At 45.7% G+C, this 13073-nt stretch overlaps 1 protein-coding gene across 7 annotated transcripts in view; it reads right to left on the reverse strand.

Annotated features, from left to right (window-relative positions):
• Positions 1–13073, reverse strand: part of nav3 (neuron navigator 3) — a 129538-nt gene that overhangs the window by 78420 nt on the left and 38045 nt on the right. For all 7 annotated transcript variants that reach the window (XM_062560377.1, XM_037461598.2, XM_062560376.1 and 4 more), the window contains exon 4: positions 1285–1357. In XM_062560377.1, the coding sequence (XP_062416361.1) occupies positions 1285–1357 (73 nt within the window). The remainder of the gene's footprint in view (positions 1–1284; positions 1358–13073) is intronic.

Here is a 13073-nt window from a genome sequence, read left to right on the forward strand (position 1 = left end):
TGCGCTGCCAGGCTCCCCATGTATCAGGGTTGACACATGTTAAAGCTCCTGAGAGAGCACCATTTCACATTCAAATCCTTTTTGATAGAAACCAGGCATCTCCAATTTCAGTTATTTAGAATTTAGTGAACAAAGCTAAGCCCAAACTATATAAACTTTAAATTGCATTATCTGAAAAAACTGATGTTAATAGGCTGTCAATGTGTGGATGTCTGAGGGACTGACAAGTGGGAATTTAAACATGTTCCCACTAACTTTTTCTGACAAACTGTAGTGTTGAATTTGGTTCTTATGTCTAATATCAATTACATTCATATATACTGAAATGAAATGTGAAGTTAAATGAACAAAATCCCACATTTTAAAACTATTTTTCACACATGTTATGTAATCAAAAGGGATGCAAAATTAACAAAAATAAATTGAGTTGTAAACATATTTCAAACCTTTCATGAGAAACAAAGACTGACAGATAGCAGACAGAAAGTTAAAACGGCACAAATCTGATTTTTCCACCAGCCCTTGCATTGTGAACAAATAGCAAGAAGAAAACAACTTTTTAATGCTGGTGAGGGGACAATGGCCGAGTGCAAATGCATATTGACACATGTTGTTGGGGGCCTTAGGGTGTCGAGATGTAGCGACACAGAGGTGGATGTGCTATGAGCTCGGCTGTCGGCCTCGCTGCAGAGATGACATTTGGGACGCGTTAATGAGCGTGCAGTGTCACACGCACTTCTGGCCCTCCAAAGTTTAGTCCTAATATAGCACTTTGGATTACCATGGAAACAAACAGGGACTGGATGATGACTGCTTCTTTGAATCAAATGTGTCAGAGACAAAGGAGGCTGACCAAGCAACATTATTTGTTGACATTTGGAGAAACATGGTCAGGAACTAATTTGGACTTATAGCATGAAGTATTAAAATATGTCAGATGTTGCCTCGATGTGTTGAACATCACATAAAACACTTTCCAGAAGCTCCTTACATGCTGTGAAAAAGACCGGACTGCATTGATTTAGGATACTTTAGGTAAATGTTGGAACCTTTTTCAGAGTCCACATTAAGTGTAAAACAAAATCATAACTGAAAAATCAAACAATCCTTTGCAGGAGCTTTTATCAATCCTCCCACAATCCACTGATGCTTTAACGGTGGCCTACAATGGCCTCCTGAAAGCTGCAATTTTCTGCAGTTTTCCGGGGCTAGACAACAGCGGGAGTTCTTCTCGTGCCCCTGATTTGCTTAGCTTTAATCCGGCGCCTTGTTTATTCGTCTTACCTTCTGCCGAGAGCCCTTGCACATTCACTCCTCTGGCGTCCAGGAAGCTGAGGCAGGCGTCGACATTCTCGATCTGCGGAGGAAGACGGGACACAGTCAGCACAAGGGGGCCGACGCGGGCCGAATGCGACGATACTTTACATTCCGCCAGCCTAAATGTCTTGGGGCGGAGGGCCTCGGAAAGGACAGGGACCGCTAGCCATACCCGCCCATAAAGCCCACCATTGTGCGGCTATCGCCCGACCCCCACGCTCCACCTTGGCCCTCGGCATCATGGCATACTGACTGCTGTGTGTCGCCAACTACACGCAGCCACTCACGCACATGCTTAATATATATATATTGTTGCACCCATATATAGTTTGTGTATGTGTATATAGATATATATCTATGTATAAATCTACACAGAAACACAGGTCGTGTGGGTCAGCGGGGCTTTACTGGCGTAGTCGACGTTTCAGTTTCACAAAGATCCACCGAGGGGATTTTGAGCATTCGTCGATGGCGGCTGGTGGGTTGCTTCATTAGCATGTTGGCCAGCCGCCAGGGGTCCCGCACAGGGGCTCTTTTATGACAAGGTCAAAGGTCGGACAGCTCCCGGTCGGCGCAGCGTGCCAGGGCCACACAAAGGGCAGACAACCAGCGCGCAATGATGATTCATGAGCAGTGACTCAGCTCTCTCTCTCTCTCTCTCTCTCTCTCTCTCTCTCTCTCTCTCTCTCTCTCTCTCTCTCTCTCTCTCTCTCTCTCTCTCTCTCTCTCTCTCTCTCTCTCTCTCTCTCTCTCTCTCTCTCTCTCTCTCTCTCTCTCTCTCTCTCTCTCTCTCTCTCTCTCTCTGCGCGGACTGATGAACGGGCAGGAAGAAGTAGTCCGACCCAGGCATCCTCCATCCGCCTGACACCACTCCTCCTCCTCGCCTCTGTATTCCCACACAACCAGACGCTGACACATGTGCGTGTGCCCGGGTGCCAGGTGTGTTTGATTATCCCACGGTGACTTTCAGAAGTACGCGTGTCGGAGGGCCATGTGCCGAGCGGCGCTTTGCGAGGGCTCATTACGCCGCTCTTAATTTGGCCCGAGCCCCGGGGCGATGTGGGACGCAGGAGGTTTTCAAAGTGAAGCCTCCATGCCTCCATGCGTGCGGTTTACGGGTAACGTGTGATCGGCAATATTTGCACAATAAATGCCATTTTCGTCGAGCGACTCCTCAATTAGGCTCAGTCGGTTTGAAGGCAACTTGTTGGAGACGGTCGCATCTGTTCTGCAGGCAGCATGTGTGTGTTTGAAGGCTGCTTTAAAGACAAAAAAGGAGTGGACTCTCCGGCTGGAGACAGACGTCTGTCCGCCGTCGGGGGGGGGGGGGGGGGGGGGGGGGGGGCGAAACCGCCGTTTGTTTTTAGTCTCCGAAATGACGTGAACGAGCGGAACGCCGGTGGAAGGCGTTGATGACGGCCGGGCATCAGTGTCCCGCAGGGCTTCTGGCGATGTTTAACTGCTCGTTGGTGGGCACTCTGGCTTTGCGGCATCCTTCTCGGGTAAACCGACATCGTCTATTTTTCCTACGTGGGCTGGCATCAGACGAATCCACGCCAGCCATTAAAAGCAATCTGGAAAAGGGCATTTTGACGAGCCGCACTTTGCCAAATCACAAGTGCACATTTTTTGAGAGGTAACAAGGGGGGGGGGGAGGAGGGGGAGCCACCCCTGAGCCTGGAAAACGTATCGGGAAGGTGGGGGGGGTTGTTAAGTGTCTGTAATAATCAGTTTAAATTATGGAATGGTGGCTTTACAGAGCCGCTCCGCATATCTAAATGTCACAGCCCAACCAACAGAGGCAGCGGAGCAGAGAAAGGTCCGTCTCATGGCTGGCAGACACAAAGAAGAGCCTGAATCCCTGCCTCAACCTGCCCCACCAGCCCAAACCAAATGGCCCAATGACCCCAACCACCTTAGTGCATTGGGATTCTCACTCGGAGACACAAGCTCCGATGGTGGCTACATCTGCGTGTTCACCTCAACCTCCTCCCGTTCCTCTTGCCTTGTGAAAGGTGTCACACTGGGCCTCTGGAAACATATTTACATGTGACTGATGAATCAAGTTATCCCTTAACTTCGTTCCTACGGAGGACCGAAAAACAACCTCCTTCAGGACGGGGCTGGAAAACCCGGCGTTAGAGGTTTACAGCCCATGAGAACGGCTTGTTAATTGAGGGGTTTCAGCCCAGAATGCTTCAAATCCAGTGGAAAAAGAAACGCCACCTTAAACCCCTGAATCAGTATCTCAAAAACACAGATGACTTGAGCTTTGCAAACAAAGCAATTTTGTGAGTAAGGGGTTGAGGCGGCGGACTCCTAGTTTTTCCTTCCAATGTGTTGATGCAGTGGTTACTTTCAAAATGCTGTCAGTGTTTATTTATTCATTAAAAATCTTGTGGTGGTGGTGGTTGGAACCTGATGGAGGCTGCACACAGACAGGCAGGGCAGCAGGCAGATGATTGGCGTCTTAAGCCTAAAGGCTGTGGTATGGTTATGCACAGTTGTGTTGGTGGACTCGATTCAATTCATGGTTCAAAAAGGCTTGTGTGTGTTGCAAAGCAATTCACCAGCAGAACACCAGGTGGAGTAATCGACGTTTGCAGAGATCTGCGTCCCTGAATTGGAGGCCATCCGCCAATGACGGGTTGTATCAGTGGTCATATTTACGGATTCCTTCCGACAAAAACTCTTCAAACGGATTCATTCTCTCGTAGAAAATGTTTGTTTTAAAAAAGGTGGTATTATGCTATTTATGGCCCTGCATTTTCAGAGAAACGCAGGGCCATAAATAGCATAATACCACCTTTTTTAAAACAAACAAACAAACATAAACTAGGCTTAATGCTGCGTTCACACCAAAATGAATATACTCGCCCGACTAGTTGTAGTTATTTCGCTTCACTCGCGTCCCTTTTTTTCCACTTCATTCGCGCCTGAAAGGCTAATCTCCTGCTTTTTTCCGTAGCGACAGTTATCATTTCCGCTATCCACCATGGAAATAAATAACCACTATTTCTGCTCTTTATTTGTTGTGTGAATTACACAAACGTTGGGGGCGCAAACGGCGTTGTGTTTCAGGCTGACCTGGCTTTTGGTCAGAAGTCTGAAGTCTAGTGACGAGTCAAGGGAAGAGTTTGGCCTCGGCACGCCTGCATTCACGTTCTTCTTGCGATCAGTGCACCTGGTACAATGTTGACAGGATGAATGCACGTTGTTTCGCTCCTATTAATCCTCATGGCACTGCACGCCCGATGAGGCAGTCCTCATCACTCACGCTGAGGCGACACATGCCTCTTACAGCCGCAGTAGACTTTATTAATCATCGCAGCTCTGAAAGCCAAACATTTACACGCCGGCAAAGCCAAGTCCCTCTGCTCCCTCCAGCTGAGTTGCGGCCCGGAGGTTTTGATAATGAGTTATTTGTGTGTTTTTACCGAGCTATTCTCTCCCCCTGTGTGTAGTGTGAGTGCCGCAGCATTGATGGTGGCCCTCTGACACCCGTTGCAGGCTTAAGCTCCAATGCAAATCCATTATTAGACGTAAAACTGATTTAGTGTGAAAAGTGTGAGAGGGTTGGTGGCTGTAAGGAGGGGGGGGGGGCAAACAAATACAGGACTTGTCAGGAGACACACCGTGAAGCCAAGTCAACATTGACTTTACTCAGTTTTATTGCAGTTTTGTTAGGTAACTTTCCTTCAAAACTCTAATTCAGCCAATCCAAGAAATACAAGAAATGTGCTCGTGCTACACAATAAATCCAACTGAGTTCTCAACAGCTAGGAACCTCTCCTGTGAAAACAAAAAGTTATATCCTACACATTCTACTCAGACACTTTACACTTCCTACTGCACTTATAGCAAATGTTTGGACACATTTTATCGTATGCTGGGCAAGTTAACGTGTTATTATTGGGTTGATGAATGAGTGAATTAACGCCAACGTGTATTTTATTGCGTGCTAATATTTTTATGTATATTGTCTCTTTTTTCTGGTCAAATTTTCGTTTTATCACTATCAAAACCTTTTATCTCATCAAAGCGTAAGTATGGAGGTTTATTGTGTATCTACAGCATATGTGACAGCTATGTCTATGACACTAGAAGATACTGACCAAGTGGAGGTATTTGACTAGTTATTTTTCTTTTCCCATGAAGAACATTACACTCATTTCCCCATTGTCTGCTGCCTTTCCTCAACTCTCCTCCTCAGGCTGGGGTCATGACACGTCTCTTCTCCAACACTTCCTCTTTCACCCTGAATGCATCCCAAAAAATCAGACAGCTTCTGACAGGGTTGCGAATCAGATTGGAGCTTTATGGCAGGTGATGGCTTGATGGGCGGCTGGGTTAAAAGATCCTCACGATTTGGGGATCATCGCTCATCACGTCGAGAGCCAAAGGAAAGAAACATTTTCTCATCGGAGACCGGCACAGGAACTGTGTTATGCAATATTAATCACGGCGGCGCCCCTCATAATTCCTTGCCCATAGTGAAATCTTTCATGGCCCACTGCTGAGGATCTGTCTCTCCTCAAATCTATCAAAGAGTGGCAATTGCTCATTTTTAGAAATCCCATGAGTGTAAACCTCACGCTGAACCTCCTGAATCCAGATCGAACTGGCCTGCTCAGGCTGACAGAGGCGATGTTTGCTTTCATAGCAGACCCAAATGTTATGAAACTGAAGGCCATAAAACTCTCTAGACTGCAAGAAAGCCAAACTGAGATGATTCAATTCAAGTAGCCGGGGCAGCGGAGACAAAACAACCCCTCGCAGATTTCTATCACATCGTACCTCATATTTGCATAAACACAACAATCACTTTCTTTCAGGATTACACCGGCTGTGACGTTGCCAGTTCTTTAAGAAGCTGCTGCACTAGCTCCGTCAGCACATAAACACACATGATGTATAATCAAGGCGACACAAGCATACATCTGCGGATGTGTCAGTGACATATGGTGGTAGAATTTCAAATGTTTACAGCACCAAATAACTTGTTAGGGTCTCGCGCATCTGCTGCACAGACGGTGAGGGGTTGTGAGGGGGGGGGGGAGGGGAGGGGGGTCACATGTATGTGTTAGCTGCATGAACGAGTGACAAAGAGAGACAGTCAAACAACGACGTCCCATGTCTCATCGTGTCACCTGGGGTTAACCTTTTCACTGCACGAGCCTGTCAAATCAAAACACATCACACTGCCAATGATGCAAACTTGTGTCGGTTGAACCACTTTTTCAATAAAAAGTTTGAAGGCAGAAGATCGACTATCTTTTGAGCCAGAGCAGCATCAGTCTGTCTAGGGTAAATTGTTTTGTTTATCATTCAGCATAAACTACTGCTTATTTGATTTAAATGTTCCATACTGTGAGCAAATTGTCGCAGTCTGCGCTGCAAGGTTTGAAGGCGTAATAATGAAGCTTGCTGTTTGGACATCAGAGAAAGGTCTTGCTGTTGTTGTTACGAGTCTTTTTTAAATCCTACAATAGCAAAAAGATGAAAGTGTCACACGCTGAACCACTTCCGGACATGAAAAAGTCACTGTGCAGAGGACTGAGTGGCAGATGTTTTCCAGAGGACCACTTGGGGGGAGGGGGGGGTTAACTCTGCTGTGTCACGTACCCACCGCTACAGTCTGTGTAGGTAGACATCACCAACGTGACGGATAGTATTACTGTTGACAGGCGACAAATTAGGCTGTCAGTCCTTGTGCGGGGGGCTGCTTCTCCCAACGGGGTCAGTGGGGTTGAGCTTCTGACTCTCGAGGGGGGCCTGTGTGTTAACCTGCTAACCAGCGCTGATGCACACTGAGAAAAATGCAACCTCTCTAACCTACTGTATCTCATGGCAGCTGCTTACGGCGCGTGGAGTTTAAAGTGCAAAGAGCTATGAGGTGTCGTGACTTTTACTTGTCCTCACCCGACAGGAGCAACAGGACACACGTTAACTGCTGCGAACCTGCGACGCTACGGGAGGAGGCACCAAGCATTTTAATTATGTCAAAGTAAACCTTTTGGCAGCGCAACACGTATTTATTGAGACTGCCGATGATTTAAGACTTTTAAGACTGTGTACTGAATAAGATTCAATGACAGAGCACATCAGTGTTGTTCTGTGTGTGAAGTTGGAGAGCAGGTTTTAGACAGTTTGCCTGTGGGGATGTCCTTTTGTAGGAGGCACAGAGAACTGGACCCGTTGTCCCTCTCTCCCCTAGTTTTAACACAGGCTAAACTTTCTGCCTCGCGAGTCACAGCAAGCTGCAGGCCTCCGCCGGCTCGGGCGCTGAGGAGCAATGAAGTGATGCTTGGGGATGAGTTGCAGCTGTGACACTCGCCGTGCGGCGCCACGGGTGGCCCCCGGGGCGGCACCCGGCAAAGCGCCTGGCTCTGTATGAGCCCACATACAAAAGAAGGAGACGGTACAGTATGCTTCTAAGACGCAGGGGATTTGTGAAAAAGACTGATTTATACTTTATTGGGTGTAAGTGAGAAAAGGTTCGGAATAGTAAAGACAGACTGCAGCTGGTGCTTCACAGTCCAACGGATCAGAGGTTACCGCTTTAACAAGCCAGCTCATCGCTCCCTTAACAGAACATCTGCCGATGCCATTCAGTTATAATGAGCGATTAAAAGCTTCCCATTGAGCTACAAGTGAGCCTGTAACGAGCCGCCGGGTGCTCCGTTTGTGCTGCTGAACGGGGGGCGGCGACTTATGCAGAACACGCGCGTCTTGCAATAAAAATCAAACAAACTAGCCCTTTCGCAGGGAGCAGCAACAACAAAAGTTGGACCCCAAAAGAAGAGTCAGGGCTGCTGAGGCACTCGGTGCTGCCTCCAGACATCCTGACTCGGGGCATCACGCATTCATCACGCCCGAAACATGCTGGCACAAGATGTCTTTGACTGACGTGGGTCGGTCCAAAGCAGATACACGTCGACAGGAACCTCCTTTTCAAAATGTTTGAGAAAATCGTAGAAGACGGAGAAACCCCAACTCTTCCTGCTGACAATTTCGATTGCGTTCGTTATGCAATATCAAAAGGAAAACAAATTATTAAAGGCAAGCAGTTCTCTTTAACATCTGCCAGATTAAAGGTGTTTTGATCAATCGGCCAGAATGTCATGGAAATAGTTTGATCATTGGTCTGCAGGAAGGCCAGTCAGAAAGGAATCTCCAAAGCTTATTTTACAGTCCACTCAGCCCGGGACGTTATGCTGTTATTCCCCACTGATCCAGTAACTCCATTAACTCCAGAGAGAGATATCTGGCCCAATGCTCCACTGTGCTCATCGTCTGCTAATCACTAACCTCGCCTGGGAACGAAATCTAGAAAGTTCTTGGAAAAAAACAATGGTTTTCCATCTGACAAGTGATTTGGACTGACTGGTTCCACTCGCAGGCACAATGACATCAGGGATGGTTCAGAAGCCCACAGTTGTCTGCGCGTATGTATGCAGACGGACCGGCTCAAATCAACAGCCTGAGCAACAGTGTCACACAGATGTCCAATCAGGAGTACAGGATTAATTAAAGGCTGAGATTAATGTCACGCTGCACTGATGATGACTCATCGGGCTAGTGAGGAATATACTGCTGAGTGGCTCGGCCCATTTGTTCTCTTATCTGGCTGGTGTGCAGGCTGCCAACAGATGGGGCCCAGATGAGACCCGGGAGCCCAGGACTATTAGACCTCAAAGGCAGAACACAGTCTAGACCTTCTTCTACTACCAAAATACTGAACGCTTATTCGAGTTTAAATTCCATTTAGTTTAAATCACAGGTTTGTGGAGTTAAGTTTAGTTTCAAGATTAATAGTCACTGACTATGGAATCTGTTCTTCCACCACTTTGGTCCAGAATAAAAAATCTCTGTAACATTGTAACAAGAGTCTAATATTAGCATTCAGCTCAAAAGGCTGTCACCTTCTTGTTTAAAAAAGAAAATGCGACGCGGTAAAATTGGTCAAATTGTGTCACACTTTCACACAAGCGCTCCCTCACCGTGAAACATAAAGCCAACGAAATGAAATAATGAATTTCAACTGTATTGGGCGAGAGCCAAGGCTGCATACAATCAATGTAAGTATGATACACAACATACTTTCAAATCCAATGCCACAAATGAGAAGCAGGAAGAAAGTTCTTTTTTAAAACAGCGAGCTATGTGATGTAATCTTTGGGCCCCGTTCTGCTGACAGATGTTGCATCCGTGCATCTTTGCATTCATGGAACATTTTGACAGTGTTTTTCCCTGACATCCTTTGCTGAGGTCGCTATAAAAACACACACACACACACACACACACACACACACACACAGAAAGCGAAACTGCACAATCATCTGTATTGCAGGGAAGCACTCCATGGTTTTATAATGATGTCTGTCTATAATGAGGAGGATTAGTGTTGCAAGGCTTTAATATTTTTCTGCTGAATGGGCCTCTTCTTGGTCCCTCGCCTGCTGCTCTCGTGGTTTAGCACGATTCTTCTGAGAAATTAGGAATACAAAAAAAAATATCCTTCCCTCCACTCAATAACCTGGATGTCGGCATTATTACAGCTGTGAGTCTTTACTGTGCATTGGGTTGAAGAGACATTGCACCATGAGGTGAGTGAGAAGAGTTGAAAGCTTCTCATGAATACTCAATCGATTGTATTTTTCTGAAAAATGTATCCTAATCCCTTTGAATGCAAGTGGAAAGTGCATCTAGAAAGGGTGCGGAGCATAGTGTTGGATATGACAGATAAGACATTAATAGGCAGGCCCATCTGCGATCTCATTAAGAAATGCTATAAATGACATTGCCAACGACACAAAACAAAAGCAGAACTAGTAGGTTTTCAAAGTATGCTCATCGATAATTTGATGTATGAAGTGAATGCTAGCACCAGCTCAGTCAAAGTCCGTTTTAAAAAGTTAGAAATGATTGAAAGGGTTAGTTCCATTTTCGTTCCAAGAGCGGTTGTGAAATTACTTCATTGTTCTTTGAGGTAAAAATGTTTATTTTTGTAAATGGAGTCTAGTTCCTAGAAGAGAGCGAAGTAGCACTTCCAGCCTCTTGTTGCAATGGACTCTCTGACTTTAAGGTCCAGCAGCTGTAGACGGGGGAAGCAGTAAAAGATGTAACTGACGGAACAAACTGACTATATTTAGACTGTTTTATCTTATTCACCTCGTCACGGCAGCACTTTCTAAGAGAAAAACGGCAACACGGAAGTTGCTAGTCTGCTGACACATTATTATTAATGTGTCATTTAGTGATTATGCGACTTAAGGTGTGACCTAACGTGTCCATATCAGTCCATGGCACCGCATGCGTGCTAGAAAACATTAAGAATAGCTTCCTGACGCTGAACATATATTCAAACATATGACCAATATCAATAAATACAATTCACCACTGGGAAGAACAACCAAAAGTTTCAGTCTCCAAAGCAGTTATTTTCTGCCGCAAAAGCTTTACAACAATAAAAGGAGGACATGCACAATCCAATGGAAAGAAACCCAACCGGACTCAAGTCTCCACTGATTTAAAATCTTCCACACTCCTGTCAGTTCTTGTTCTCATCATCTTCACCGGCTCACTTGGCAGGTTACACGCCAATCCTTCCGGGACCCAATATGCGGTCTACGGTTCTGTGGACGGACCTCTGCTCGTCCCAGCAGCCATTGGTTACACACATAAATCCAACAGAACCTATTCCCCGAACATACAAGTGACTTGTGCACACAGCGTTTTGTCGCGAGATCGTTGCACAGCTGCTCTTACCTCAAGAAAAACATTGGGAGACAGGAGATCAGAGGTCAGAGTATTCCACATAATGTTCCTGAATGGCGCAAATGACATCAATATTAGTAGCTATTGATTCACAATTGAACAGTACTTTGGTCCAACCATCCCATGGGCCCCCTGCAGACGGAGGTGATACAGGAACTATACTGTATGTGCAAAGCTGAGCACCAATAACCAGAATACAGAGATTACCTAGCTTCATCTGATCAGGTCTCAAAATGAATAGAATACACATGAAATGCTACCATTTGTCACAGTGATAGACTCTACTGGAGCAATTTTGAGCAAAATAACATTGGAAGAAAAATAAAGGGAAGTGGATGGATTGTCTGTGAGGAGCCGTAAAAAGAACTTTCTTGGCAATTTCTCTCACTGCTTGCTCAAGCATCGGCCAAGTTTCCTTCTGTTGGATGAGCTCTCATGGAAATGCTCGGACTTCAGCTGACTAGTGGACCCGCTCTCATTGGGAACATCTGGTTTTGGAGAAGAAGAGTGCATTATATTGGTAGATTACACATAAAAGCTTGCAGATGCCATTGCTGCTCTGTTTTTTTTTTCGGCTCCTCAGCCCTCAGCAGCAGCTGCATTGGCCTCGGTCCACTCACCGGACCGCCAGCGACCCACCACTTAAAAAACATGGCCTTCGGGATCCCGGTTCAATTCCCAAGTGGGAGGAACAAATAAAAATGCATCCGTGGAGGGGAAGTAAATCAGATTTGTCTGCCACTCCGCCACTGACAGCTGCTACTGCGATGTCTCCGAGGCGTTTAAGCTCCAGGTGCCAGTGGCAGGTTTCCAACATTCACAACTCCAGTTGTCAATATCTGGCAAAAAGTTTGAAAAAGTCATACCCGAGCCGGGGGGAAAGGGTGTCTGTAAGTAACGAAGGTGTTCAAGCCTGTGGGACAAACAGGTCTAGAAACATAGCTTTTTTTTGCACTTGGAGAGCAATATGTTGTGTCTTGGTCTCTTAGGGGGGTTTAGCTTATTCAGCCAAGGAGAAAAAAAGCTAAGCTACAGTCCCATGGACTGAAGGCTCAGGCAGAGATTTTTCAATTCTGGCAGATATCCTCCAACTCACCGCGTTGATGGGATTTTATGGTGACTTGTGTTTTATTTCTGTTCTCTGGTCTCAGTTCATAATAAAACAGTAAACTCATTTTATGTATGACCAAAAAGCAGAAAGGTTGTAACAATCGCTTTAATGTTAATAAGGAATCTGAAACATCGAGCAGGGTATATGGGCACAACACTGCTGTTCTACTACTTGTTTAGACTCCCTATTTTTATTGTACTTAAGGAAGATCACCATGGTAACCATATAAATCTCCCATACAGTCCTTATAAAATGGTCTCTACATCGCTCCCTGACAGTCCACAATATATCCACCCGGGATGTCGCGTCTGTTTGTGTGCGTCACATGCACCAGCAACCATGCCTCCTAGAAACTTCAGTTTCCCAATCTCCGTAGATCGATGGGCTTACTAACCCACTGAGACAAAGAGTAAAACCACACACACGCCAGTCCAAAATATCTCAGCTACCACTGGATTGATTGCCAAGAAATTGTGTACAAGTAGTTTAATTTACTGTGTTGATCTCTTAACTCCTCCTCTAGCACCTTCATCAGGCCCAATTTGTCCGTACCTTCACCAAAATAAAACCAAACCGAAAGACTCAACAAACGAAGTTGCTGCATGTAGCTCGCCCTTTGCGTAAGTCCGGACCAGATTCACTTCACGTGACAACAAAGAAATGAATTAAAAAATGCTCAACAGTGTATCTTTCCACAGCTGGTGGTGACACATTACACTCATTGAAATCAAGGGGTCATCAGGACTCAATTTACATAACATCAGCACTTCCTTTTTTCCTGCTTCTCTTTTTTGTAATTAAGTTTTCTATTTTATTTTTTTATATTGAGACATTTACGTCTTACGCAGATGCATACACTAGGTTT

Source organism: Pungitius pungitius, chromosome 2 (assembly GCF_949316345.1).
Source record: "Pungitius pungitius chromosome 2, fPunPun2.1, whole genome shotgun sequence".
Classification (NCBI taxonomy): Eukaryota; Metazoa; Chordata; class Actinopteri; order Perciformes; family Gasterosteidae; genus Pungitius; species Pungitius pungitius.